Genomic DNA, 27881 nt, shown 5'->3' on the forward strand with positions numbered 1-27881 from the left:
AGTGGGATAGTAAACATTGAGTTTATCTATCTATAGTGAGTGAAGTCTCTCTGGGAGTGGTATAGTAAACATTGAGTCTATCTATCTATAGTGAGTGAAGTCTCTCTCTCTGGCAGTGGGGCAGTAAACATTGAGTTTATCTATCTATAGTGAGTGAAGTCTCTCTCTGGGAGTGGGATAGTAAAGATTGAGGTTATCGATCTTAGAACATAGAACATAGAACAATACAGCGCAGTACAGGCCTTTCGGCCCACGATGTTGCACCGAAACAAAAGCCATCTAACCTACACTATGCCATTATCATCCATATGTTTATCCAATAAACTTTTAAATGCCCTCAATGTTGGCGAGTTCACTACTGTAGCAGGTAGGGCATTCCACGGCCTCACTACTCTTTGCGTAAAGAACCTACCTCTGACCTCTGTCCTATATCTATTACCCCTCAGTTTAAAGTTATGTCCCCTCGTGCCAGCCATATCCATCCGCGGGAGAAGGCTCTCACTGTCCACCCTATCCAACCCCCTGATCATTTTGTATGCCTCTATTAAGTCTCCTCTTAACCTTCTTCTCTCCAACGAAAACAACCTCAAGTCCGTCAGCCGTTCCTCATAAGATTTTCCCTCCATACCAGGCAACATCCTGGTAAATCTCCTCTGCACCCGCTCCAAAGCCTCCACGTCCTTCCTATAATGCGGTGACCAGAACTGTACGCAATACTCCAAATGCGGCCGGACTAGAGTTCTGTACAGCTGCAACATGACCTCCCGACTCCGGAACTCAATCCCTCTACCAATAAAGGCCAACACTCCATAGGCCTTCTTCACAACCCTATCAACCTGGGTGGCAACTTTCAGGGATCTATGTACATGGACACCTAGATCCCTCTGCTCAGCCACACTTTCAAGAACTTTACCATTAGCCAAATATTCCGCATTCCTGTTATTCCTTCCAAAGTGAATCACCTCACACTTCTCTACATTAAACTCCATTTGCCACCTCTCAGCCCAGCTCTGCAGCTTATCTATATCCCTCTGTAACCTGCTACATCCTTCCACACTATCGACAACACCACCGACTTTAGTATCGTCTGCAAATTTACTCACCCACCCTTCTGCGCCTTCCTCTAGGTCATTGATAAAAATGACAAACAGCAACGGCCCCAGAACAGATCCTTGTGGTACTCCACTTGTGACTGTACTCCATTCTGAACATTTCCCATCAACCACCACCCTCTGTCTTCTTTCAGCTAGCCAATTTCTGATCCACATCTCTAAATCACCCTTAATCCCCAGCCTCCGTATTTTTTGCAATAGCCTACCGTGGGGAACCTTATCAAACGCTTTGCTGAAATCCATATACACCACATCAACTGCTCTACCCTCGTCTACCTGTTCAGTCACCTTCTCAAAGAACTCAATAAGGTTTGTGAGGCATGACCTACCCTTCACAAAGCCATGCTGACTATCACTGATCTTAAGTGAGTGAAGTCTCTCTCTGGGAGTGGGATAGTAAACATTGAGTTTATCTACCTACAGTGAATGAACTCTCTCTCTGGGAGTGGGATAGTAAACATTTAGTTTATCTATCGATAGTGAGTTAAGTCTCTCTCTGGGAGTGGGATAGTAAACATTCAGGTTATCGATCTTTAGTGAGTGAAGTCTTTCTCTGGGAGTGGGACAGTAAACATTGAGTTTATCTATCTATATTGAGTGAAGTCTCTCTGGGAGTGGGACAGTAAACATTGAGTTTATCTCTCTCGTGAGTGAAGTCTCTCTCTGGGATTGGTGTAGTTAACATTGAGTTTATCTATCTATAGTGAGTGAATTCTCTCTCTGGGTGTGGGATAGTGAATATTGAGTTTGTCTATCTATAGTGAGTGAAGTCTCTCTTTGATAGAACATAGGACAGTCCAGCACAGTACAGGCCCTTCAGCCCACCATGTTGTGCTGACCATTTATCCTAATCCAAGATCAACCTAACCTCCACCCCTTCAATTTACTGCTGTCCATGTGCCTGTCCAAGAGTCGCTTCAATGTCCCGAATGACTCTAACTCCACCACCTCTGCTGGCAGTGCATTCCTCACACCCACCACTCTCTGTGTAAAGAACCTCTGACATCTCCCCTGTACCTTCCTCCAATCACCTTCAAATGATGTCCCCTCGTGACAGCCATTTCATCTGGGGAAAAGTCTCTGGCTATCCACTCGATCCATGCCTCTCCTCACCTTGTACACCTCTCTGTCTTCTTCGCTCCAGTGGGAAAAGCCCTAGCTCCCTCAACCTCTCTTCATAAGACATGTCCTCCAGTCCAGGCAGCATCCTGGTAAATCTCCTCTGCACCCTCTCCAAAGCATCCACATCCTTCCTATAATGAGGCAATCAGAACTGGACACAATATTCCAAGTGTGGTCTAAGCAGGGTTTTATAAAGCTGCAGCAAAACCTCGCGGCTCTACTCAATCCCCCTGTTAATGAAAGCCAACACACCATACGCCTTCTTAACAACCCTATCAACCTGGGTGGCAACTTGGAGGGATCTATGTACGTGGACCCCAAGATCCCTCTGTTCCTCCACGCTTCCAAGAATCCTGCCTTTAATCCTGTTTTCAGCATTCAAATTCGACCTTCCAAAATGAATCACTTCACATTTATCAAAGTTGAACTCAATCTGCTACTTCTCAGCCCAGCTCTGCATCCTGTCAATGTCCTGTTGTAACCTGTAATAATCCTCAACACTATCTACAACTACCCCAACCTTTGTGTCATCGGCAAACTTACTCAGCCCCCTTCCACTTCCTCATCCAAGTCATTTATAAAATCCACAAAGAGTTGAGGTCCCAGATCGATCCTTGCGGGACACCACTGGTCACCGACCTCCAGGCGGAATACTTTCCATCCACTACCACTCGCTGTCTTCTTTCCGACAGCCAATTCTGTATCCAGACAACCAAATTTCCCTGTATCCCATGCCCCCTAACTTTCTGAATGAGCCTACCATGGGGAACCTTATCAAATGCCTTACTGAAATCCATATACACCACATCCACTGCCCGACCTTCATCAATGTGTCTCGTCACATCCTCAAAGAATTCAATGAGGCTTGTGAGGCATGACCTGCCCCTCACAAAGCCATGCTGACTATCTTTAATCAAACTATGTTTTTCTAATAATCATAAATCCTATCTATAAGAATCCTTTCCTAAATTTTGCTCACCACAGACTGACTGGTCTGTAATACCCAGGGATTTCCCTGTTCCCTTTCTTGAATCGGGGAAAAACATTTGCCTCCCTCCAATCATCCGGTACTACTCCAGTGAGAGTGAGGACGCAAAGATCATCGCTAACGGCGCAGCAATCTCCTCCCTCGCTTCCCGTAGTAACCTTGGGGATATCCCGTCAGGCCCAGGGGATTTACCTATCCTGATGCTTTTCAAAATTTCCAGCACATCCTCCTTCTTAATATCAACCTGTTTAAGTCTATTAACCTGGTTCACACTGTTCTCATGAGCAACAAGGTCCCTCTCTCTATTGAATACTGAAGCAAAGTATTCATTGAGGGCCTCCCCCATCTCTTCAGACTCTCGGCACAAGTTCCCTCCACTATCCCTGATCGGCCCTACTCTCACTCTGATCACCCTCTTATTTCTCACATAAGTGTAGAATGCCTTGGGGTTTCCCTAACCCTTCCCGCCAGGGCTTTTCATGCCCCCTTCTAGCTCTCCTCAGTCCATTTTTGAGTTCCTTCCTGGCTGCCTTGTAACCCTCGAGAACCTAATCAGATCCTTATAGTAGGACAGTAAACAATGAGTTTATCTCTCTGGGAGTGGGTTTGTAGACATGGAACATAGAACAGTACAGCACAGAACAGACCCTTCAGCCCTCGATGTTGTGCCGAGCATTGTCCGAAACTGAGATCAAGCTATCCCACTCCCTGTCATTCTGGTGTGCTCCATGTGCCTATCCAATAACCGCTTGAAAGTTCCTAAAGTGCCCGACTCCACTATCACAGCAGGCAGTTCATTCCACACCCTAACCACTCTCTGAGTAAAGAACCTACCTCGGACATCCCTCCTATATCTCCCACCCTTAACCTTATAGTTATGCCCCCTTGTAACAGCTACATCCACCCGAGGAAATAGTCTCTGAACGTCCACTCTATCTATCCCCCTCATTATCTTATAAACATCAATTAAGTCGCTTCTCATCCTCCCCCGCTCCAAAGAGAAAAGCCCTAGCTCCCTCAACCTTTCCTCATAAGACCTATCCTGCAAATCAGGCAGCATCCTGGTAAATCTCCTTTGCACCCTTTCCAATGCTTCCACATCCTTCCTATAATGAGGTGACCAGAACTGCACACAATACTCCAAATGTGGTCTCACCAGGGTCAAGTACAGTTGCACCATAACCTCACGGCTCTTAAACTCACGCCCCCTGTTAATAAATGCTAACACACTATAAACGCTAACACACTATAGGCCTTCTTCACGCCTCTATCCACTTGAGTGGCAACCTTCAGAGATCTGTGGACATGAACCCCAAGATCTCTCTGTTCCTCCACATTCCTCAGAACCCTGCCGTTGACCCTGTGATCCGCATTCAAATTTTTTCTCCCAAAATGAATCCTATTAAGTTCACCTATCTATTGTGAGTAAAGTCTCTCTCTGGGAGTGGGTTTATCTCTGTCTCTGTGACTCAAAGTATTACCACAAACATTTGAGCTTCCTGTCATTTTATATCCTTTATAAATATTACACTCTAACCGCAATATGTTCATGTTTCTTGTTTGAATCCAGCACCGCACTGCCCTCCTGTCCCCCACCACCATCCATGGTTAAACCACGTTTGTTTGTGACTTGCTGTATTCATCATCCAGATCCATCTCCAGTCTCCTCAATGACTCAGGTCATTCAGCAGCTCTGTATTGGGACTGGAGAACATACACAGACCTGAGCCCATGTTTAAAAACAGTGATACACCTCTCAGCACAGTCTAAATACTAATTCATACCTGACTGCTTACCGGAGCCTCAGGAGGTGTTCCCGCGTGAGCTGGAGGAGGTTCTGTAAGCTTGCCTGTTGCTCAGTGTTGAATGCTATTCATGGCAGCCTCTGTCTACTTATAAGGGAAACGGACTGGACCAGAATTCTGATTTGCTCCCTGGAGAACAAAGCTTACCCAATAGTCTGGCTGGAGGGGGAAATGTGACTGTGTCCTGTGGCATGTGCTCTGCATTGGGTAATGTAATCCAGCCCCTGTCACTCACAGTCCTGGATTCCGAAATGTGAATCACCATTTGACACCAGAATCCACGCCCAGTTAAACCACCAACCCACACACATTCCAACCACCAATCAAAACCTTTTTGGAATTGTCCCCTGTTGTTTGTGAGTTGATGTGGATTGGGGGATAACCCAGCCCTGATAAATGTCTGGTGATCTGTGCAACTGTGGAAACCTGACAGAGAATCTGCGGGACACGGGGTGATTTTCCCGGCCATCCCACAGCCTGTTTTGTGGCTCCTGAGGCCATTGGCCAGCGGCAGGATCTTTCAGTCCCATCGCTGTCAATGGGGCTTCCCGGTGTTTACACCCTCCGCCCCACGGCAGGGGGAGGGGGCTCAGTCAGTGGCACCGCAATCACACCAGTGGTAGAGGCGGGCACGATAGCATCATTTAAGATGCATCTAGACAGATATATGAACGGGTGGGGAACAGAGGGATCCTTGGAAAATAGGCGACAGGTTTCGATAAAGGATCTGGATTGGCGCAGGCTGGGAGGGCCGAAGGGCCTGTTGCTGTGCTGTACTTTTCTTTGTTCTTTTGAATGTCCGGGAAGTCCCACTCACTGACTCCAGTGAAGACACAATTAAACTAAACATTACAGAAATCATCAAAATAAACTTTTCCTTTCCAAAAATATACATCCACCCAATTCATCAGCAGGAAATGTTGTTGCTTGTATTTTACCTGAGGTCTCGTTGTTGGTCTTCAGGGTCTCCGTGGTTACTGTGGGTGTGGAGCTGGGGGGAGGGGCTTTCTGATGGGTGCTGAAGGAAAGGATTAAGCAAAGATTTATTGAAGCACAAAATGGACAAAATTGACAGCAAAGTGAGTGAGATCCACAGAGTCATCAGATCGCGACAGTGGAGAAGGAAGCCATTCAGCCCATCGACTTTGCACCGTCCCTCTGAAAGAGCCCCCTACCTCGGCCCACTCCCCCGTCCTATCTCTGTGACCCCCATCTCGGCCCAACCCCCCACCATATCCCTGTAGCCCCAACTAGGGGCAAATTAGCCTGGCCAATCCACCTAACCGGCACATCTTGGGACAGTGGAAGGAATCCGGAGCACCTTCAGGGGCGAGGCCGGGGCCAGAGGGGTTTGCACCCGGCCGGCGCGGAAGGGGCTAGGCTGACGCGAGAGCGGTTTGAACCCGGCCGGCGCGGAAGGGGCGAGGCTGACGCGAGAGCGGTTTGAACCCGGCCGGCGCGGAAGGGGCGAGGCCGGGGCCAGAGCGGTTTGCGCCCCGCAGGCCGGCGCGGAAGGGGCGAGGCCGGGGCCAGAGCGGTTTGCGCCCCGCAGGCCAGCGGGGAAGGGCCTCCGCCGGCCGGCGCGAGTAGGCGCAGGCGCGGGAGCGCCAGCGTGTGCTGCCGTCATCCCCGCACATGCGCAGGGGGGGATCAGCTCCGCGTCGGCCATCGCGGAGGAATAGACTGCCCCCGCGGCATAGGCCCGCCCGTGGATCGGTGGGTCCTGTGGGGGCACCTCCCGGGGCCAGATCCCCCCGCGCCCTGCCCACCCCGCACCCCGCCCCACCCCACCCGCCCGCCCCCCTCCCGCCCCCCCGTCCCCCCCGCACCCCCCGACACAGGACTGACCCCGACACAGGACTGACCCCCAACACAGGACTGACCCCGACACAGGACTGACCCCCGACACAGGACTGACCCCCGACACAGGATTGACCCCCGACACAGGACTGACCCCCGACACAGGACTGACCCCCGACACAGGACTGACCCCCGACACAGGACTGACCCCCGACACAGGACTGACCCCCGACACAGGACTGACCCCCGACACAGGATTGACCCCGACACAGGACTGACCCCCGACACAGGACTGACCCCCGACACAGGACTGACCCCGACACAGGACTGACCCCCGACACAGGACTGACCCCCGACACAGGACTGACCCCCGACACAGGACTGACCCCCGACACAGGACTGACCCCCGACACAGGACTGACCCCCGACACAGGATTGACCCCCGACACAGGATTGACCCCGACACAGGCTTGACCCCGGCACAGGCTTGACCCCGACACAGGCTTGACCCCGGCACAGGCTTGACCCCGACACAGGCTTGACCCCGGCACAGGACTGACCCCCGACACAGGACTGACCACCCAACACAATCGGTTCTGCTCCGCCATTCAATCATGGCTGATACGTTTCTCACCCCCATTCTGCTGCCTTCTCCCCAAAGCCCCTGATCCCCTTATTAATCAAGAACCGATCTATCTCTGTCTTAAAGACACTCAGCGATTTGACCTCCACAGCCTTCTGCGGCAAAGAGTTCCACAGATTCACCACCCTCTGGCTGAAGAAATTCCCTCATCTCTGTTTTAAAGGATCGTCCCTTTAGTTTGAGATTGTGTCCTCGGCTTCTAGTCCCAGAGAGGGAAAGGCCAGCGTATTAAACTTGTTGCGATTCATGCACAAGGACACCCAGGTCCCTCTGCACAGCAGCATGCTGCAATTCGCTACCGTTTAAATAACAGCCCATTTGGTTATTATTCCCACCAGAATGGATGACGTCACATTTCCCAACAATGAATTCCATCGGCCAGACCCTTGCCCACTCGCTTAAACCATCGAGATCCCTCTGCAGACTTTCAGTGTCCACTGCACACTTTGCTCTACCACTCATCTTCGTGTCATCGACCAACTTTGACAAATTACAATTGGTCCCCAATTACAAATCATCGATGTAAATTGTAAACAATTGCAGTCCCAACACTGATCCCTGAGGCCGCTGATCGCCAATTAGAAAAACGCCCATTTAGCCCCACTCTTTGCTTTCTGTTTGTTAACCAATCCTCTATCCGGGCTAATAACTTACCCGTAATGCCGAGCACCTTTATCTTACGCAGCAGCTTGTCGAATACCTTCTGGAAATCCAGGTACATCACATCCACCGGTCCCCACTGTCCACCCCGCTCGTAATATCCACAAAGAGTTCTTGTAAATTAATTAAATCGGCCCCGCCTTTCATGATCTCACACTGCGTCTGCCCAAAGGGACAATTTAAAAGAAGATAATTTTGAGTACCAATTAGGTTTTTTCCCAATGAAGGGGCAATTTAGTGTGGGAAGTCTACACAAGCTGCACATCTTTGGGTTGTGGGGGTGAGACCCCCGCAGACACGGGGAGAATGTGCAAACTCCACGCAGACAGTGACCAGGGGCAATGGGACAATTTCTGTCCGGATGTCTCACTATTTCATCCCTGATGATAGATTCAAGCATTGTCCCCACCAGAGGTTAAGCTAACCGGCCTATAGTTATTCACCTTTTGTTTGCCTCCTTTTTTAAACAAGGGCATCACATTTGCTATTTTCCAATCTCCTGGAACCGCCTCATAGTCCAGTGAAGTTTGGTAAATTACCACGAACGTATTTGCTATTTCCCCCGCCATCTCTTTTAGTATCCTGGGATGTATTCCATCAGGGCCAGGAGACTTGTCTACCTTATGTGATAATGATGGTTTCTCGGTCCTAGCCTGCCGTAGCCTCCTTGCTATCAATTATTGGCATGGTATTTGTGTCTTCCACTGTTCAATGCCGCAGCCGTTTCCTCATTATTATCCCATTATTAAATCTCCCTTCTCGTCCTCTAATGGACCAATGATCACCTTCACATCTTTACATTCAATATATTTGAGAAACTTTTGTTGTCAGTTTTTATATTCGGAGCTAGTCTGCTCTCAGATTCTAACTTCCTTTTCTTTATAGCATTTTTCATGGCTTTTTGTTGATCTTTAAAGATTTCCCAATCCTCTTGTTCCCACTAAGCTTTGCCACTTTGTTTGCATTTTCTTTCAATTTGATTCCCTCCTTGGTTTCCATAGTTATCCATGGCTGAATAGCCCTTTTCCGACAGTCCATCCTTTTCAATACCAGGAGTGTTTTGTTCCGATAAATTCCGACCGTTCCACTTCCCACTGCTATTCACTAACGAGTGGTAATTGTGCAGAATGTGTTCAATAATCACCACAGGGGAATGTACACAAGGAAGTTGGAACACAGAATAAATGTTTGTATACCAGAAACAAGGAAAGAGAGCTCGCAGAGAGAAGAGATATATAATAAGAATAATCTTTATCAGTGTCAAAAATAGGCTTGCATTATCACTGCAATGAAGTTACTGTGAAAATCCCCTAGTCGCCACATTCCGGCGCCTGTTTGGGTAAACTGAGGGAGAATTCAGAATGTCCAATTCACCGAACAAGCACGTCTTTCGGGACTTGTGGCAGGAAACCGGAGCACCCGGAGGAAACCCACACAGACACGTGGAGAACGTGCAGACTCCGCACAGACCGTGTTCCAAGTGGTAATGGAACCCGGGAACCTGGACCTGTGAAGCAACAGTGCTAAACATTGCGCTGCCGACTAGAACATTGTGAGGAAAGACAGGGGGTGTCATTCTCTGACCCCCCGCCGGGTCGGAGAATGGCCGTTGGCCACCGTGAATCCCGCCCCCGCCCGCGCCGAAGTCTCCGGAACCGGAGATTGGGCGGGGGCGGGAATCGGGCCGTGCTGGTTGGCGGGACCCCCCACTCAATTCTCCGGCCCGGATGGGCCGAAGTCCCGCCCAGGAATTGCCTGTCCCGCCGGCGTTAATCAAAGCTGGTATTTACCGGCGGGACCAGGCGGCGTGGGCGGGCTCCGGGGTCCTGGGGGGGCGCGGGGTGGTCTGACCCCGGGGGGAGCCCCCACGGTGGCCTGGCCCGCGATCGGGGCCCACCGATCCGCGGGCGGGCCTGTGCCGTGGGGGCACTCTTTCCCTTCCGCCTCCGCCACGGCCTCCACCATGGCGGAGGCGGAAGAGACTCTCCCCACTGCGCATGCGCGGGAAACTGTCGGCGGCCGCTGACGCTCCCGCGCATGCGCCGCATTTCCGCGCCAGCTGGCGGGGCAACAAACGCCATTTCCGCCAGCTAGCCGGGCGGAAATCCCTCCGGCGCCGGCCTAGCCTCTCAAGGTTGGGGCTCGGCCCCCAAAGATGCGGAGCATTGCGCACCTTTGGGCCGGCGCGATGCCCGTCTGATTAGCGCCGTTTTTGGCGCCAGTCGGCAGACTTAGCGCCGTTGGGGGAGAATTTCGCCCAGTATACCTGACACTCTGTGACATCCAGTCCCAGAGAGGGAAAGGACAGTGTATCTAACACACTGTGACACCCAGTCCCAGAGAGGGAAAGGACAGTGTATCTAGCACACTGTGACACCCAGTCCCAGAGGGGGGAAAGGACAGTGTATCTAACACATTGTGACACCCAGTCCCAGAGAGGAAAAGGACAGTGTATCTAACACACTGTAACACCCAGTCCCAGAGGGGGGAAGGAAAGTGTCCTTTCCCTCTCTGGGACTGGGTGTCACAGTGTGTTAGATACACTGTCCTTTCCCCCTCTGGGACTGGGTGTCACAGTGTGTTAGATACACTGTCCTTTCCCTCTCTGGGACTGGGTGTCACAGTGTGTTAGATACACTGTCCTTTCCCTCTCTGGGACTTGGTGTCACAGTGTGTTTGATACACTGGCCATTCCCTCTCTGGGACTGGGTGTCACAGTGTGTTAGATATACTGTCCTTTCCCTCTCTGGGACTGGGTGCCACAGTGTGTTAGATACACTGTCATTTCCCTCTCTGGGACTGGGTGTCACAGTGTGTTAGATACACTGTCCTATCCCCCTCTGGGACTGTGTGTCACAGTGTGTTAGATACACTGTCCTTTCCCTCTCTGGGACTGGGTGCCACAGTGTGTTAGATACACTGACCTTTCCCTCTCTGGGACTGGGTGTCACAGTGTGTTAGATACACTGTCCTTTCCCTCTCTGGGACTGGGTGTCACAGTGTGTTAGATACACTGTCCTTTCCCCCTCTGGGACTGTGTGTCACAGTGTGTTAGATACATTGTCCTTTCCCTCTCTGGGACTGGGTGTCACAGTGTGTTAGATACACTGTCCTATCCCCCTCTGGGACTGTGTGTCACAGTGTGTTAGATACACTGTCCTTTCCCTCTCTGGGACTGGGTGCCACAGTGTGTTAGATACACTGACCTTTCCCTCTCTGGGACTGGGTGTCACAGTGTGTTAGATACACTGTCCTTTCCCTCTCTGGGACTGGGTGTCACAGTGTGTTAGATACACTGTCCTTTCCCCCTCTGGGACTGTGTGTCACAGTGTGTTAGATACACTGTCCTTTCTCTCTCTGGGACTGGGTGTCACAGTGTGTTAGATACACTGTCCTTTCCCTCTCTGGGACTGGGTGTCACAGTGTGTTAGATACACTGTCCTATCCCCCTCTGGGACTGTGTGTCACAGTGTGTTCGATATACTGTCCTTTCCCTCTCTGGGACTGGGTGTCACAGTGTGTTAGATACACTGACCTTTCCCTCTCTGGGACTGGGTGTCACAGTGTGTTAGATACACTGTCCTTTCTCTCTCTGGGAGTGGGTGTCACAGTGTGTTAGATACACTGTCCTTTCCCTCTCAGGGACTTGGTGTCACAGTGTGTTAGATACACTGTCCTATCCCCCTCTGGTACTGGGTGTCACAGTGTGTTAGATACACTGTCCTTTCCACCTCTGGGTCTGGGTGTCAGTGTGTTAGATACACTTTCGCCCAGTATATCTAACACACTGTGACACCCAGTCCCAGAGGGGGAAAGGAGAGTGTATCTAACACACTCACACCCAGTCCCAGAGAGGGAAAGGACAGTGTATCTAACACACTGTGACACCCAGTCCCAGAGGGGGAAAGGACAGTGTATCTAACACACTCACACCCAGTCCCAGAGAGGGAAAGGACAGTGTATCTAACACACTGTGACACCCAGTCCCAGAGAGGGAAAGGACAGTGTATCTAACACACTGTGACACCCAGTACCAGAGGGGGAAAGGAGAGTGTATCTAACACACTGTGACACCCAGTCCCAGAGAGGGAAAGGACAGTGTATCTAACACACTGTGACACCCAGTACCAGAGGGGGAAAGGAGAGTGTATCTAACACACTCACACCCAGTACCAGAGGGGGAAAGGAGAGTGTATCTAACACACTCACACCCAGTCCCAGACAGGGAAAGGAGAGTGTATCTAACACACTGTGGCACCCAGTCCCAGAGGGGGAAAGGACAGTGTATCTAACACACTGTGACACCCAGTACCAGAGGGGGAAAGGACAGTGTATCTAACACACTGTGACACCCAGTCCCAGAGAGGGAAAGGACAGTGTATATAACACACTGTGACACCCAGTACCAGAGGGGGAAAGGACAGTGTATCCAACACACTGTGACACCCAGTACCAGAGGGGGAAAGGAGAGTGTATCTAACACACTGTGACATCCAGTCCCAGAGAGGGAAAGGACAGTCTATCTAACACACTGTGACACCCAGTACCAGAGGGGGAAAGGACAGTGTATCTAACACACTGTGACACCCAGTCCCAGAGAGGGAAAGGACAGTCTATCTAACACACTGTGACACCCAGTCCCAGAGAGAGAAAGGACAGTGTATCTAACACACTGTGACACCCAGTACCAGAGGGGGAAAGGACAGTGTATCTAACACACTGTGACACCCAGTCCCAGAGTGGGAAAGGACAGTATATCTAACACACTGTGACACCCAGTCCCAGAGAGGGAAAGGACAGTGTATCTAACACACTGTGACATCCAGTCCCAGAGAGGGAAAGGACAGTCTATCTAACACACTGTGACACCCAGTACCAGAGGGGGAAAGGACAGTGTATCTAACACACTGTGACACCCAGTCCCAGAGAGGGAAAGGACAGTGTATCTAACACACTGTGACACCCAGTACCAGAGGGGGAAAGGAGAGTGTATCTAACACACTGTGACATCCAGTCCCAGAGAGGGAAAGGACAGTCCATCTAACACACTGTGACACCCAGTACCAGAGGGGGAAAGGACAGTGTATCTAACACACTGTGACACCCAGTCCCAGAGAGGGAAAGGACAGGGTATCTAACACACTGTGACACCCAGTCCCAGAGGGGGGAAAGGACAGTGTATCTAACACACTGTGACACCCAGTCCCAGAGAGGGAAAGGACAGGGTATCTAACACACTGTGACACCCAGTCCCAGAGAGGGAAAGGACAGTGTATCTAACACACTGTGACATCCAGTCCCAGAGAGGGAAAGGACAGTCTATCTAACACACTGTGACACCCAGTCCCAGAGAGGGAAAGGACAGGGTATCTAACACACTGTGACATCCAGTACCAGAGGGGGAAAGGACAGTGTATCTAACACACTGTGACACCCAGTCCCAGAGAGGGAAAGGACAGTCTATCTAACACACTGTGACACCCAGTCCCAGAGAATGAAAGGACAGTCTATCTAACACACTGTGACACCCAGTATCAGAGGGGGAAAGGACAGTGTATCTAACGCACTGTAACACCCAGTCCCAGAGAATGAAAGGACATTCTATCTAACGCACTGTGACACCCAGTCCCAGAGAGGGAAAGGAGAGTGTATCTAACACACTGTGACACCCAGTCCCAGAGAGGGAAAGGAGAGTGTATCTAACGCACTGTAACACCCAGTCCCAGAGAATGAAAGGACAGTGTATCTAACACACTGACACCCAGTCCCAGAGAGGGAAAGGACAGTGTATCTAACACACTGTGACACCCAGTCCCAGAGGGGGAAAGGAGAGTGTATCTAACTGTAGCCACCTGGGTTGGCCACTTCCCGACTTTAAAATGGAGATCCGCTAAGAATGATGGGAAATTCAGTCAAACGCAGGAAAAACAAGCGGGTGCAAAGTTTCCTGTCTATCAGAACTTGCAGGAACCCAGACAGCACTGAAACTAATCGCCATCGACATATTGATGAGCGATCCCCGGGAACAATTGGAAAGAGTTAAGATAAACAAGGCCAAGCCAGACTCCTCGGCGCCAGCAGGAGCCAAGACAAAGGAAGGCCAACGGACACTTAGGAACCGCCCAGTGATCAGGGAACAGCTCCAGTATTGGAGAAATCGATCCAAGTGATCGAAACGCAGTCCAATCACTTGGAACCAGGTACGGGATCCGCCCCGAACGGCGCGGAGCCCCATGGGGACTATAAAATAGAGTCCCCAAGTTCAATTCGTCCTTCTTGGCAGGGCTTCTCAGCAGCTCGAAACAACCCTTGACCGTGACCTGCCTAGCAGCTGCACCAACCAAGTATGTCTCCAGTCAACGCCCGCTACGAGATAGGTGATCCTAGCTATCAGGCCATACCAGACTCAGAATCGAACAAAAGGCCATTTGTTCCCCTGACCTGGTGGGCCGGTTCCAAAGCTAAGTATAGGCCTTTTAGTGTTAGAGATAGTCTAGTAAGTAGAGTTTTATTCATGAGTAGTGATTGTGTATAATAAATGTGTTTTGATTTGAAACTTACTAACTGGTGTATTGAGTTATTGATCAGCACTTGAACTTGAACCTCGTGGTGGTATCATAAAGATACCTGGCGACTCTAGAGCAAAGGTTATAAAACAGAGCCAATTAAGTAAGGACACAACGGGCAACAGTGTTTGATGCCGACGGTGTTGGGGTCTCAGTTTGGGCACCGATCTGTGGGAATTATAGGTTTGCTCTGGGGTGGCTGGATGGGCGGTTTTGGGGGTGGAAACAGGCTGGGATTGAGCGTTTTGGGGACGTATTCGATGGGTGCAGCCTCTCGAGATTGGAGGGGTTGGTGCAGGAATTCACATTGCCCACCGGGAATGTGTTCCGGTATTTACAGGTAAGGAACTTTTTCCTGAAGCAGGAGCCGTCATTTCCTCACCTGCCACCCCAGGGGCTACAGGACAAGGTGGTGTCAAAAACAGGGGGAGGTGAGGGTAAAGTGTGGGAAATTTAGAAGGAGTTGATGGATTGGGAGGGAGCCCCGATCTGGGAGTGAAGTGGAAGTGGGAGGAAGAGTTGGGGAGGGAGGTGGAGGCTGGGGTGTGGGAGGAGGCTTGGAGGAGAGTGAATGCATCCTCGTTGTGTGCCAGGCTTAGCCTTATTCAGTTGAAGGTGGTCCCCAGGGCACACCTGACTGTGGCCAGGATGGGCTGTTGTTTGAAGGGGTGGGGAACAGGTGTGGGCGGTGTGTGGTTGGGCCGCGAATCATCTCCACAAGGTTTGGGTCTGAAGTTTGGGGGGTTCTGGCAGGGGGGTTGCCGACGTTTTGTCGGAGGTCTCGAGGTGAAGGTGGTCCCGAGTCCGGAAGTGGCGATCTCTGGAGTGCCGGATGATCCGGGCGTCCAGGGGGCGATCGAGGCCGATGTCCTGGCCTTTGCCTCCCTGGTATCCCGGAGACGGATCTTATTGGAATGGAGGGACTCGGGGGCCCGAAACCGGGGGTGTGGATGAGGGACCCGGCAGAGTTCCTCAGGCTGGAGAAGATAAAGAGAGCGTCTGTGGAGGGGTTTGGAGACGGTGTTGAGTGGCGCGGTGGCGCAGTGCTGCCTCACGGCATGGAGTGTTAAGTAAAGGGTTAAGAGACATTGCAATTAGTTGTCTCATTTATGTTAAGTATCCAATGATTGACAGTGATATGTAAAGGGGCTTCAGGTGGCCCTTGTGTCAGGTGGTGCGTTGTTAGAGTTTTGTGCAGAGGCTGTGGAAGTGAAATAAATGGTGTTTGGTGAAAAGGAACAAGAACTTTAGACTCTTCATTTCACAGCCACTAAAACGACTAACACTGGGAGCAGAGGATGGTTCCTGTGCAAATGTGAAGGTTTGAAAGATGCAACTTTTCCTGATCAAACCAAGGAGTGAGTGAGAAGGAAAAAAAAAAGATACATGGCTGAACGCAGGATAAAGATGGCTGGATATGACTATCCCCCCTTATTTTCTGAAAGAGAATCGTACGACCAATGGAGAAGTGCAGTAGTTATGTGGACTAAAGTTACTGCTTTGGGAAAGAGAAAACAAGGTATGGCATTGGCTCTTTCTCTACCATATGGCAGTAAAATCCGAAACAAAGTGCTTTCTGAGCTGGAATTGGAAGAGTTAGACTCAGAAGAAGGTCTGGAGACTTTATTACATTATATGGATAAGATTTATAAGAAAGATGACTTGTTAAGTGCGTATGAAGCATGGTCGGATTTTGATAAGTTCCGGAAAATGGAGGATATCTCCATGGAAGACTATATAGTGGAATTTGGCAGACTATATAAAAGACTGCAGAAACACAACCTGGAATTTCCACAGTCTGTGTTGGCCTTTAAATTACTTGACTGTGCTAGAGTGAGCAACATGGATAGGCTCCTGGTTTTGACAGGAGTTCAGTTTACTGATAAGAATACCTTATTCGAACAGATGACAAACGTTTCTGGGGAAACATTCGATTCCGATGGCTCTGATGACCCAAGTAGGTCAGCCTGCAATAAGGCAGAATATGGAAGATACACCAGTAACAGGATGGCAAAATCGTATGGCTACGAACAGGGCTCAAGACTATAGACGGAGACCGAAACAAGGAAATTATGAAGACAGAAACCCAGTTAGGACCTACAATAGGACGATGAACCCCAGAAATGCACAGGGCATGATAAATCGATGTTTTCGATGTGACTCTCAATACCATTATGCTTTCAACTGTCCAACTCGTTATGATAGAGTGTTTGAAGTGACACATGACACGGAAGAGTCAGAAGAAGAAAAAGATAGTGACCAGAAAGAAGGCATTGTCCTATTGACAAGCAGTTTTACGCCGGTAATGAGGGTGTTGGTTGCAGAATCCTTCAACTGTCCTGTATTGGACAGTGGCTGCACATCTACTGTGTGTGGAATTGACTGGTTAAAATGTTACCTGGACTCTTTGAATGCCGAAAATCGTAACAAGGTTAAGGAATTTGAAAGTTCCACAAGTTTCAGGTTTGGGGATGATAATACTCTGAAGTCGCTGAAAAGAGTGGTGATCCCTTGCAATATTGCCGGAGTGAATCATTTCATTAGCACGGATGTTGTATCAAGTGAGATACCTTTGCTTCTGAGCAGACCATCGATGAAGAAAGCACACATGAAACTGGATATGGAACAGGATAAGGCAACAGTTTTTGGAAAGACTGTGGACTTAAAATTTACACAGTCGGGACACTATTGTATTCCATTACTGACAAATAATTTTTCAAGTAGAGTGGTTAAGGGTGTGTTAATGGCAGTTGAAAATGGGACTTTAGCTGATAAAAAGCTTGTGGTATTAAAACTGCATATGCAATTTGCACATCCGTCTAATCGGAGGCTGAAAAATTTATTAAAGGATGCAGGGCTAAGGGATGACGACTATACTAAACTGATAGAACAGGTTAGTGACCGCTGTGAAGTTTGTAGGAAGTACAGAAGGACACCAGCACGACCGATAGTAACCATACCTTTGGTCAAGGATTTTAATGACATTGTGGCCATAGAACATAGAACATAGAAAATACAGCACAGAACAGGCCCTTCGGCCCACGATGTTGTGCCGAACCTTTGTCCTAGATTAATCATAGATTATCATTGAATTTACAGTGCAGGAGGCCATTCGGCCCTTTGAGTCTGCACTGGCTCTTGGAAAGAGCATCCTACCCAAACTCAACACCTCCACCCAACACCAAGGGCAATTTGGACATTAAGGGCAATTTATCATTGGCCAATTCACCTAAATTCACCTTGGCCATGGACCTTAAGATCTGGGATAAAGCAAATAATATCTTTATTTTGCATTTTGTAGATTTAGCAACCAGATTTAGTCAATCAGCGATTGTACGAAGTAAAGAAAAGAGAGTAATTCTGGATCAAATTGTGGAAAAATGGATAGGGACAGGAATGGGTCCACCGGCAAAATTCCTTCCGGACAATGGGGGAGAATTTGCTAATGATGAGTTTAGGGATGTGTGTATCAGACACATGAATATCAGAGTTATGAATACGGCTGCAGAAAGCCCATTTAGTAATGGTGTCTGTGAAAGAAATCATGCTGTCATCGATAACATGCTTCGGAAAATTTTGGCAGATGGACCAAATTGCAGGCTAAATTCAGCTTTAGCATGGGCAGTACATGCAAAGAATTCATTGCAGATGGTTGGGGGCTATAGTCCTTATCAATTAGTGTTTGGTAGAAATCCTAAAATTCCATCCATTTTGGATGACCAGCCTCCAGCTTGGGAGGGGACTACAATTAGCTCTGGGTTTTCTGAACATTTAAATGCATTACATAGCAGTAGAAAAGCTTTTTTGGAAGCAGAAGTCTCTGAAAGAATTCGCAGCACTTTAAGACATAACGTACGGCCATCAGATGCCGTTTTTCAGCAAGGAGGCATGGTATACTATAAGAGAGACAATTCTAATGAATGGAAAGGCCCAGGGAAGACCATATGCATAGATGGCAAAACAATTATTTTGCAACATGGTAATCAAACTGTTAGGGTCCATTCATCAAGGATAATGGGTACAGATTACAAATTTTCAAATTTAGACAGAGCAGACAAACATGACGAGGAACCAGAGTCATCTGGTACGCATGTGTTACAGAACGATGAGGACCAATTAACTGATATAGACAGGGTTCCTGTGGAGGAACACAACACTTCTGATGAATTAAAACAGGCCATTTTTCCGAAAGGGCAACTGCCAAAAGTTGGTACAAAAGTGATATGCTTGCCTGAAGGGTCTAGTCAATAGAAGGATGCAACTGTTATTAGTAGAGCAGGGAAGGCCACTGGAAAGTATAAACATTGGTTGAGTGTACAGCATTCAGGGTAAGGAGTCAAGACAATGGATTGGGAAAACCAAGTTCAAAAATGGAGGGCACAGAAACGCAGTGCCAGTTCAGATAGTACATTGGATAGTGAACAGCTCCGCAGGCAAAGGTCGAGAACTATTGAAAGGACATCCCACAGCAGAAGGGAAAGATCAAGCAGTAGCAGTACAGAACGAGATACCAGGCGGGAGAGGGGACGTAGTTTGTCAAGATCTCGGAACATGAGTAAGACTACGAATACTACTAGGAGTAGAAGCCCACATGCACGTGAGATTTTTGTGGCTTCAAATAAATTAGATGGAAAAGTTATTAAAGAAGCTAAACAGCAAGAATTGCATAGTTGGAGTGAATTTGGGGTATACACGGAAGTACCGGATAGGGGACAAAAAGCTCTATCCAACAGATGGATTTGCACAGAAAAGGTTCTTCCGGATGGAACTTCTAAGGCAAAGGCCAGGCTCGTGGCAAGGGGATTTGAAGAAAACTTAGAAGATTAGGATTTAAGGGTAGATTCACCGACAGCAGGAAAGGTTATTTTAAAGATCTTCTTGGCTCTATTAGCCACAAAGGCATGGGAATGCAAATCTATAGATATAAAAGCTGCCTTTTTGCAGGGACATCAGCTCCAGAGAGACATTTTTCTCCGTCCTCCTAAAGAAGCAGCTAACACAGAAGGGCACTCTGGAAGTTGAACAAATGTGTGTATGGATTAAGTGATGCATCTAGAGTCTGGTATTTTCCGGTAAGGTCAGTTGAAATTTCCTTTTAAATTTCAGGAGTTTAAGTTAATTTATATTAAGCTAGTATTGGGCATTGGGCAGGGTAGGTTAACAAGGGCTGTCCCACCCACTCACATAACTGGTTAGCAGCTAAGTGTCAGTCACTTGAATCTACTTTGATCTGAAAGCAGGTGGGGGAGGGGAGTCAATTCAGGACAGTTTAAAAAGAGCAACTTGTAACTCACTCCCATTGAGTTCTCCCAGTGAGACAGAGAAGACAGCCAGAGTGAGACAGCAAAGATGGGGAGGAAGTGTTTTTTTTTTATCCCTGGTAAGTGACTGGTAAGTAGTGTTTCTGTTTTTCTGTTTCTTTTCATTGGTATATATATATATATATATATTTTTTTTTTTCTTCATTGTTTATTTATTTAGTTAAATTTTGGGGGGGGAAATTGAAATTGTTCAAGTTAACCGAAGGTTTAAGACATGGCAGGAGATCTCAGACCCGTGTCATGCTCCTCGTGTGCGATGTGGGAGCTCAGGGACACGTCCACTGTCCCTGGCTCCTTCACGTGCAAGAAGTGTGTCCAGTTGCAGCTCCTGTTAGACCGCTTGACGGCTCTGGAGCTGTGGATGGACTCACTTTGGAGCATCCGCGATGCTGAGGACGTCGTGGATAGCAAGTTTAGCGAGTTGGTCACACCGCAGGTGAAACGTACTGAGGGAGATAGTAAATGGGTGACCAAAAGACAGAGCAAGAGTAGGAAGGCAGTGCAGGTGTCCTCTGCGGTCATCTCCCTGCAAAACAGATATACCGCTTTGGATACTGTTGAGGGAGATGGCTCACCAGGGGAAGGCAGCAGCAGCCAGGTTCATGGCACCGTGGCTGGCTCTGCTACGCAGCTGGGCAGGAAGAAGAATGGCAGGGCTATAGTGATAGGGGACTCAATTGTAAGGGGAATAGACAGGCGGTTCTGCGGACGAAATCGAGACTCCAGGATGGTATGTTGCTTCCCTGGTGCAAGGGTCAAGGATATCTCGGAGGGGCTGCAGGACATTCTGGAGGGGGGGGGGGGGAGGGTGAACAGCCAGCTGTCGTGGTGCACGTAGGCACCAACGATATAGGTTTAAAAAAAGGGACCAGGTCCTACAAGCTGAATTTAGGGAGCTAGGAGTTAAACTAAAAAGTAGGACCTCAAAGGTAGTAATCTCAGGATTGCTACCAGTGCCACGAGCTAGTCAGAGTAGGAATGTCTGGATAGAGAGGATGAATACGTGGCTCGAGAGATGGTGCAAGAGGGAGGGATTCAAATTCCTGGGACATTGGAACCGATTCTGGGGGAGGTGGGACCAGTACAAACCGGACGGTCTGCACCTGGGCAGGACTGGAACCAATGTCCTGGGGGGGTGTTTGCTAGAGCTGTTGGGGAGAGTTTAAACTAATGTGGCAGGGGGATGGGAACCGATGCAGGAAGTTGGACGGTAGTAAAACAGGGACAGAAATAAAAGGCAGTAAGGGGGAAAGTGTAAGGCAGAGGAGCCATAGTCAAAAATCAAAAAGGGCGACAGTACAAGGTACAGTGACTGAGGGGAGCTCAGTGAATAGGACCAGGAATACTAAAAGAAATAAAACGGGAAGTGAAAACATTAATGGTAAGCGATGCGGCAGGTTGTTACAGGAAGATGTGGGTTCGCGACAAGGAAAATTAGGAGAAAGGTTAAGAGGAAATATAACTTAGGAGAGGTTACTGATGGAGGTGTTAAGATTCAGAACAGAGGTAAAAAAGCCAACATAACTGTACTTTACCTGAATGCTCGTAGTATTCGGAATAAGGTAAATGAGTTGATGGCGCAAATCATCGTGAATGACTATGATTTAGTGGCCATTACTGAAACATGGTTAAAGGATGGTCACGACTGGGAGTTAAATATCCCAGGGTGTCAAACTATTCGGAAGGACAGAGTGGATGGTAAGGGAGGTGGTGTAGCTCTGTTATTTAAGGATGACATCCGGGCAACAGTAAGGGATGACATCGGTGCTCTGGAGGATAAGGTTGAATTTGGGTGGAAATCAGGAATAGTAAGGCGAAAAAGTCACTGATAGGAGTAATCTATAGGCCACCAAATAGTAACATTATGGTGGGGCAGGCTATAAACAAAGAAATAACAGATGCATGTAGAAATGGTACAGCAGTTATCATGGGGGATTTTAATCTACATGTTGATTGGTTTAACCAGGTCGGTCAAGGCAGCCTTGAGGAGGAGTTTATAGAATGTATCCGCGATAGTTTCCTCGAACAGTATGTAATGGAACCTACGAGGGAACAAGCGGTCCTAGATCTGGTCCTGTGTAATGAGACAGGATTGATTCAGGATCTCATAGTTAGGGATCCTCTCGGAAGGAGCGATCACAATATGGTGGAATTTAAAATACAGATGGAGGGTGAGAAGGTAAAATCAAGCACTAGTGATTTGTGCTTAAACAAAGGAGATTACAATGGGATGAGAGAAGAACTAGCTAAGGTAGACTGGGAGCAAAGACTTTATGGTGAAACAGTTGAGGAACAGTGGAGAACCTTCCAAGTGATTTTTCACAGTGCCCAGCAAAGGTTTATACCAACAAAAAGGAATGACGGTAAAAAGAGGGACAATCGACCATGGATATCTAAGGAAATAAGGGTGAGTATCAAATTGAAGGAAAAAACATACAAAGTAGCAAAGATCAGTGGGAGACTAGAGGACTGGGAAATCTTTAGGGGGCAACAGAAAGCTACTCAAAAAAGCTATAAAGAAGAGTAAGATAGATTATGAGAGTAAACTTGCTCAGAATATAAAAACAGATAGTAAAAGTTTCTACAAATACATAAAACAAAAAAGAGTGGCTAAGGTAAATATTGGTCCTTCAGAGGATGAGAAGGGAGATTTAATAATGGGAGATGAGGAAATGGCTGAGGAACTGAACAGGTTTTTTGGGTCGGTCTTCACAGTGGAAGACACAAATAACATGCCAGTGACTGATGGAAATGAGGCTATGACAGGTGAGGACCTTGAGATGATTGATATCACCAAGGTGGTAGTGATGGGCAAGCTAATGGGGCTAAAGGTAGACAAGTCTCCTGGCCCTGATGGAATGCATCCCAGAGTGCTAAAAGAGATGGCTAGGGAAATTGCAAATGCACTAGTGATAATTTACCAAAATTCACTAGACTCTGGGGTGGTCCCGGCGGATTGGAAATTAGCAAACGTGACACCACTGTTTAAAAAAGGAGGTAGGCAGAAAGTGGGTAATTATAGGCCAGTGAGCTTAACTTCGGTAGTAGGGAAGATGCTGGAATCTATCCTCAAGGAAGAAATAGCGAGGCATCTGGATGGAAATTGTCCCATTGGACAGACGCAGCAAAGGGCAGGTCGTGCCTAACTAATTTAGTGGAATTTTTTGAGGACATTAACAGTGCGGTAGATAACGGGGAGCCAATGGATGTGGTATATCTGGATTTCCAGAAAGCCTTTGACAAGATGCCACACAAGGTTGTTGCATAAGATAAAGATGCATGGCATTAAGGGGAAAGTAGGAGCATGGATAGAGGATTGGTTAATTAATAGAAAGCAAAGAGTGGGGATTAATGGGTGTTTCTCTGGTTGACAATCAGTAGCTAGTGGTGTCCCTCAGGGATCAGTGTTGGGCCCACAACTGTTCACAATTTACATAGATGATTTGGAGTTGGGGACCAAGGGCAATGTGTCCAAGTTTGCAGACGACACTAAGATAAGTGGTAAAGCAAAAAGTGCAGAGGATACTGGAAGCCTGCAGAGGGATTTGGACAGGCTAAGTGAATGGGCTAGGGTCTGGCAGATGGAATACAATGTTGACAAATGTGAGGTTATCCATTTTGGTAAGAATAACGGCAAAAGGGATTATTATTTAAATGATAAAATATTAAAACATGCTGCTGTGCAGAGAGACCTGGGTGTGCTCGTGCATGAGTCGCAGAAAGTTGGTTTTCAGGTGCAACAGGTGATTAAGAAGGCAAATGGAATTTTGTCCTTCATTGCTAGAGGGATGGAGTTTAAGACTAGGGAGGTTATGCTGCAATTGTATAAGGTGTTAGCGAGGCCACACCTGGAGTATTGTGTTCAGTTTTGGTCTCCTTACTTGAGAAAGGACGTACTGGCACTGGAGGGTGTGCAGAGGAGATTCACTAGGTTAATCCCAGAGCTGAAGGGGTTGGATTACGAGGAGACGTTGAGTAGACTGGGACTGTACTCGTTGGAATTTAGAAGGATGAGGGGGGACCTTATAGAAACATATAAAATTATGAAGGGAATCGATAGGATAGATGCGGGCAGGTTGTTTCCACTGGCGGGTGAAAGCAGAACTAGGGGGCATAGCCTCAAAATAAGGGGAAGTAGATTTAGGACTGAGTTTAGGAGGAACTTCTTCACCCAAAGGGTTGTGAATGTATGGAATTCCTTGCCCAGTGAAGCAGTAGAGGCTCCTTCATTAAATGTTTTTAAGATAAAGATAGATAGTTTTTTGAAGAACAAAGGGATTAAGGGTCATGGTGTTCGGGCCGGAATGTGGAGCTGAGTCCACAAAAGATCAGCCATGATCTCATTGAATGGCGGAGCAGGCTCGAGGGGCCAGATGGCCTACTCCTGCTCCTAGTTCTTATGTTCTTATGAAAGCAGATCCTGCAATGTTTTACTGGCACTATAAAGGAAATCTTTCTGGCATTTATATGATGGATGCCGATGATTTTTTGTGGGGTGGGACTAGTGATTTTGAAGCTATTGTACTCTCTGGTTTGAGGAAAGAATTCCGGGTTGGAAGTCAGGCTTCCGGTGCATTTAAATATATTGGACTGGAAATTGGACAGAGTAAATTAGGGGCAACTTTATGTCAGCAATCTTATTTGGAAAGCATCACCCCAATAGCAATTAGTCGTGGCCGAGTTTCACAAAAAGACGCAATGGTTTCAAAGATAGGAAAAGAGCAACTGCGAAGTTTAATTGGGCAACTGAACTGGTTAGGTAGACAGACTAGACCGGACGTGAGTTTTGATGTCTTAAGAGTTGAGTACAAAAATCAATGATCCCAAAGTGGAAGACATAATAAGAGCAAATAAAGCGTTGGCCAAACTAAAAATGCAGGACTGTGTTTTGAAGTTCCCGGTTTTAGGTGACCTTAAGCACTTGAAACTCAGTTTATAGTGATGCGTCCTAAGCAAATTTATGTGATGGGGTTTCAAGCGCAGCAGGTTTTATAATTTTCCTTTTGGGGAACAATGGTAAATGTTGCCCACTTGTGTGGGAAACAAAGAAAATAAGGAGAGTGGTAAAAAGCATTTTGGCTGCTGAGAAGTTAAGCCTTCTCAGCAGCCAAACAGCCAGCACCTCTACGGCGGTGGATATGGCTTTTTATATAAGTATGATATTGACAGAAATTTTGGGATTCGGCGATTTGGGTAATATACCTATTGACTGTCACATTGACAATAAATCCCTGTGGGAAAATGTGCACTCTACAAAAAGTGTCAATGAAAAGAGGTTACGGATAGACATCGCAAGTTTGAAGCAGATGTTGGACAGAGGGGAAATAACAAAAATTAAATGGGTCGACAGGAGCTATCAACTGTCAGACTGTTTTACGAAAAGAGGGGCGAGTTCACAGAAACTTTTGGATATTGTTAATGAAGGGCGCTTGTTTCTGTGACTTGTTTTTTTTTTCTCTTTCTCGTCTAAAAAAAAAAAAAGGGGGACATCATGGGCGAAATTCTCCATTATCGGCGGAAAGTCCGCCGATCGGCGCAAAAAACGGCGCAAATCCCACTTGCGTCACGTCATAAAAATGGGCCGATAGTCTGCGGCCCGAAATGGGATAGCAGCGAAGTAACGGGATCCGCGCTTGCGCAGTGGTTCACGCCGTGCAGCGTCATACGCGCTGCACGGCGTGACAGCTCATAAGGCCGCGCAGCTCCCCCCCCACCTGACCGGAACAGCCGACCGCAACACCCGACTTGATGGCTGGCCGTCGCTCAGCCCCGAGGTTCGAGTCACGCGATGTGGTTGCACTCCTGGACGCGGTGGAGCAGAGGAGGGGACGCCCTGTATCCCGGGCACGGCCGCAGAGTTGCCCGACGCCACAGCCTGCGTCTGTGGAGGGAGGTGGCAGAGGCCGTCACCGCTGTGGCCCTAACACCACGGACAGGCACCCAGTGCCACAAGAAGGTGAACGACCTCGTCAGAGCAGGCAGGGTGAGCCTCCCCCATATCCCCCATATCCCCCCTCCCCATATCCCCCCTCCCCCATATCCTCCGTATCCCCCCTCCCCCATATCCTCCGTATCCCCCCTCCCCCATATCCCCCCTCCCCCATATCCCCCCTCCCCCATATCCCCCCTCCCCCATATCCCCCCCTCCCCCATATCCCCCCTCCCCATATCCCCCCCCCCCATATCCCCCCCTCCCCCATATCCCCCCCTCCCCCATATCCCCCCCCTCCCCCCATATCCCCCCCTCCCCATATCCCCCCTCCCCCATATCCCCCCCTCCCCCATATCCCCCCCTCCCCCATATCCCCCCCTCCCCCATATCCCCCCCTCCCCCATATCCCCCCTCCCCCATATCCCCCCCTCCCCCATATCCCCCCCTCCCCCAATCCCCCCCCTCCCCACAATCCCCCCCTCCCCCACATATCCCCCCCCTCCCCCACATCTCCCCCCCCTCCCCCACACTCCCCCCCCCCCATCCCCCCCCCCCCACATCTCCCCCCCCTCCCCCACACTCCCCCCACCCCCTCCCCCCTCCCCCCCCCCACACCCCCCCCCCCCCCACAACCCCCCCCCTCCCCCCACACCCCCCCCTCCCCCACATCTCCCCCCCCCCCCCACATCTCCCCCCCCTCCCCCACATCTCCCCCCCTCCCCCACATCTCCCCCCCCTCCCCCACATCTCCCCCCCCTCCCCCACATCTCCCCCCCCTCCCCCACATCTCCCCCCCCTCCCCCACATCTCCCCCCCCTCCCCCACATCTCCCCCCCCTCCCCCACATCTCCCCCCCCTCCCCCACATCTCCCCCCCCTCCCCCACATCTCCCCCCCCTCCCCCACATCTCCCCCCCCTCCCCCACATCTCCCCCCCCTCCCCCACATCTCCCCCCCTCCCCCACATCTCCCCCCCCTCCCCCACATCTCCCCCCCCTCCCCCACATCTCCCCCCCTCCCCCACATCTCCCCCCCCCCCCCACATCTCCCCCCCCTCCCCCACATCTCCCCCCCCTCCCCCACATCTCCCCCCCCTCCCCCACATCTCCCCCCCCTCCCCCACATCTCCCCCCCCTCCCCCACATCTCCCCCCCCTCCCCCACATCTCCCCCCCCTCCCCCACATCTCCCCCCCCTCCCCCACATCTCCCCCCCCTCCCCCACATCTCCCCCCCCTCCCCCACATCTCCCCCCCCTCCCCCACATCTCCCCCCCCTCCCCCACATCTCCCCCCCCTCCCCCACATCTCCCCCCCCTCCCCCACATCTCCCCCCCCTCCCCCACATCTCCCCCCCCTCCCCCACATCTCCCCCCCCTCCCCCACATCTCCCCCCCCTCCCCCACATCTCCCCCCCCTCCCCCACATCTCCCCCCCCTCCCCCACATCTCCCCCCCCTCCCCCACATCTCCCCCCCCTCCCCCACATCTCCCCCCCCTCCCCCACATCTCCCCCCCCTCCCCCACATCTCCCCCCCCTCCCCCACATCTCCCCCCCCTCCCCCACATCTCCCCCCCCTCCCCCACATCTCCCCCCCCTCCCCCACATCTCCCCCCCCTCCCCCACATCTCCCCCCCCTCCCCCACATCTCCCCCCCCTCCCCCACATCTCCCCCCCCTCCCCCACATCTCCCCCCCCTCCCCCACATCTCCCCCCCCTCCCCCACATCTCCCCCCCCTCCCACATCTCCCCCCCCTCCCCCATCTCCCCCCCCCCCCCCACATCTCCCCCCCCTCCCCCTCCCCACATCTCCCCCCCCCCCTCCCCCACATCTCCCCCCCCCCCCTCCCCCACATCTCCCCCCCCCCTCCCCCACATCTCCCCCCCCCCCACCCCACATCTCCCCCCCCCCTCCCCCATATCCCCAAGTGAATCC

The 27881-nt window shown here is 49.9% G+C and overlaps 1 protein-coding gene across 4 annotated transcripts in view; it reads right to left on the bottom strand.

Moving 5' to 3' along the window:
• Positions 1 to 27881, bottom strand: part of LOC140403374 (pancreatic secretory granule membrane major glycoprotein GP2-like) — a 198459-nt gene that overhangs the window by 148215 nt on the left and 22363 nt on the right. The window contains exon 2 of one of the 4 annotated variants that reach the window (XM_072491296.1): positions 5966 to 6045. The exons of 1 other annotated variant lie outside the window; for it this stretch is intronic. Coding sequence is in view for 1 of the 3 variants with exons in the window: in XM_072491294.1 (XP_072347395.1) it covers positions 4760 to 4828 (69 nt within the window). In the remaining 2 variants the exon portion in view is untranslated. Of the gene's footprint in view, positions 1 to 4759; positions 4878 to 5006; positions 5118 to 5965; positions 6046 to 27881 lie in introns of those variants that run through there. 2 more of the 4 variants (XM_072491297.1, XM_072491294.1) reach the window with 2 other exon arrangements.

Source organism: Scyliorhinus torazame, chromosome 27 (genome assembly GCF_047496885.1).
Source record: "Scyliorhinus torazame isolate Kashiwa2021f chromosome 27, sScyTor2.1, whole genome shotgun sequence".
NCBI classification, from domain to species: Eukaryota; Metazoa; Chordata; class Chondrichthyes; order Carcharhiniformes; family Scyliorhinidae; genus Scyliorhinus; species Scyliorhinus torazame.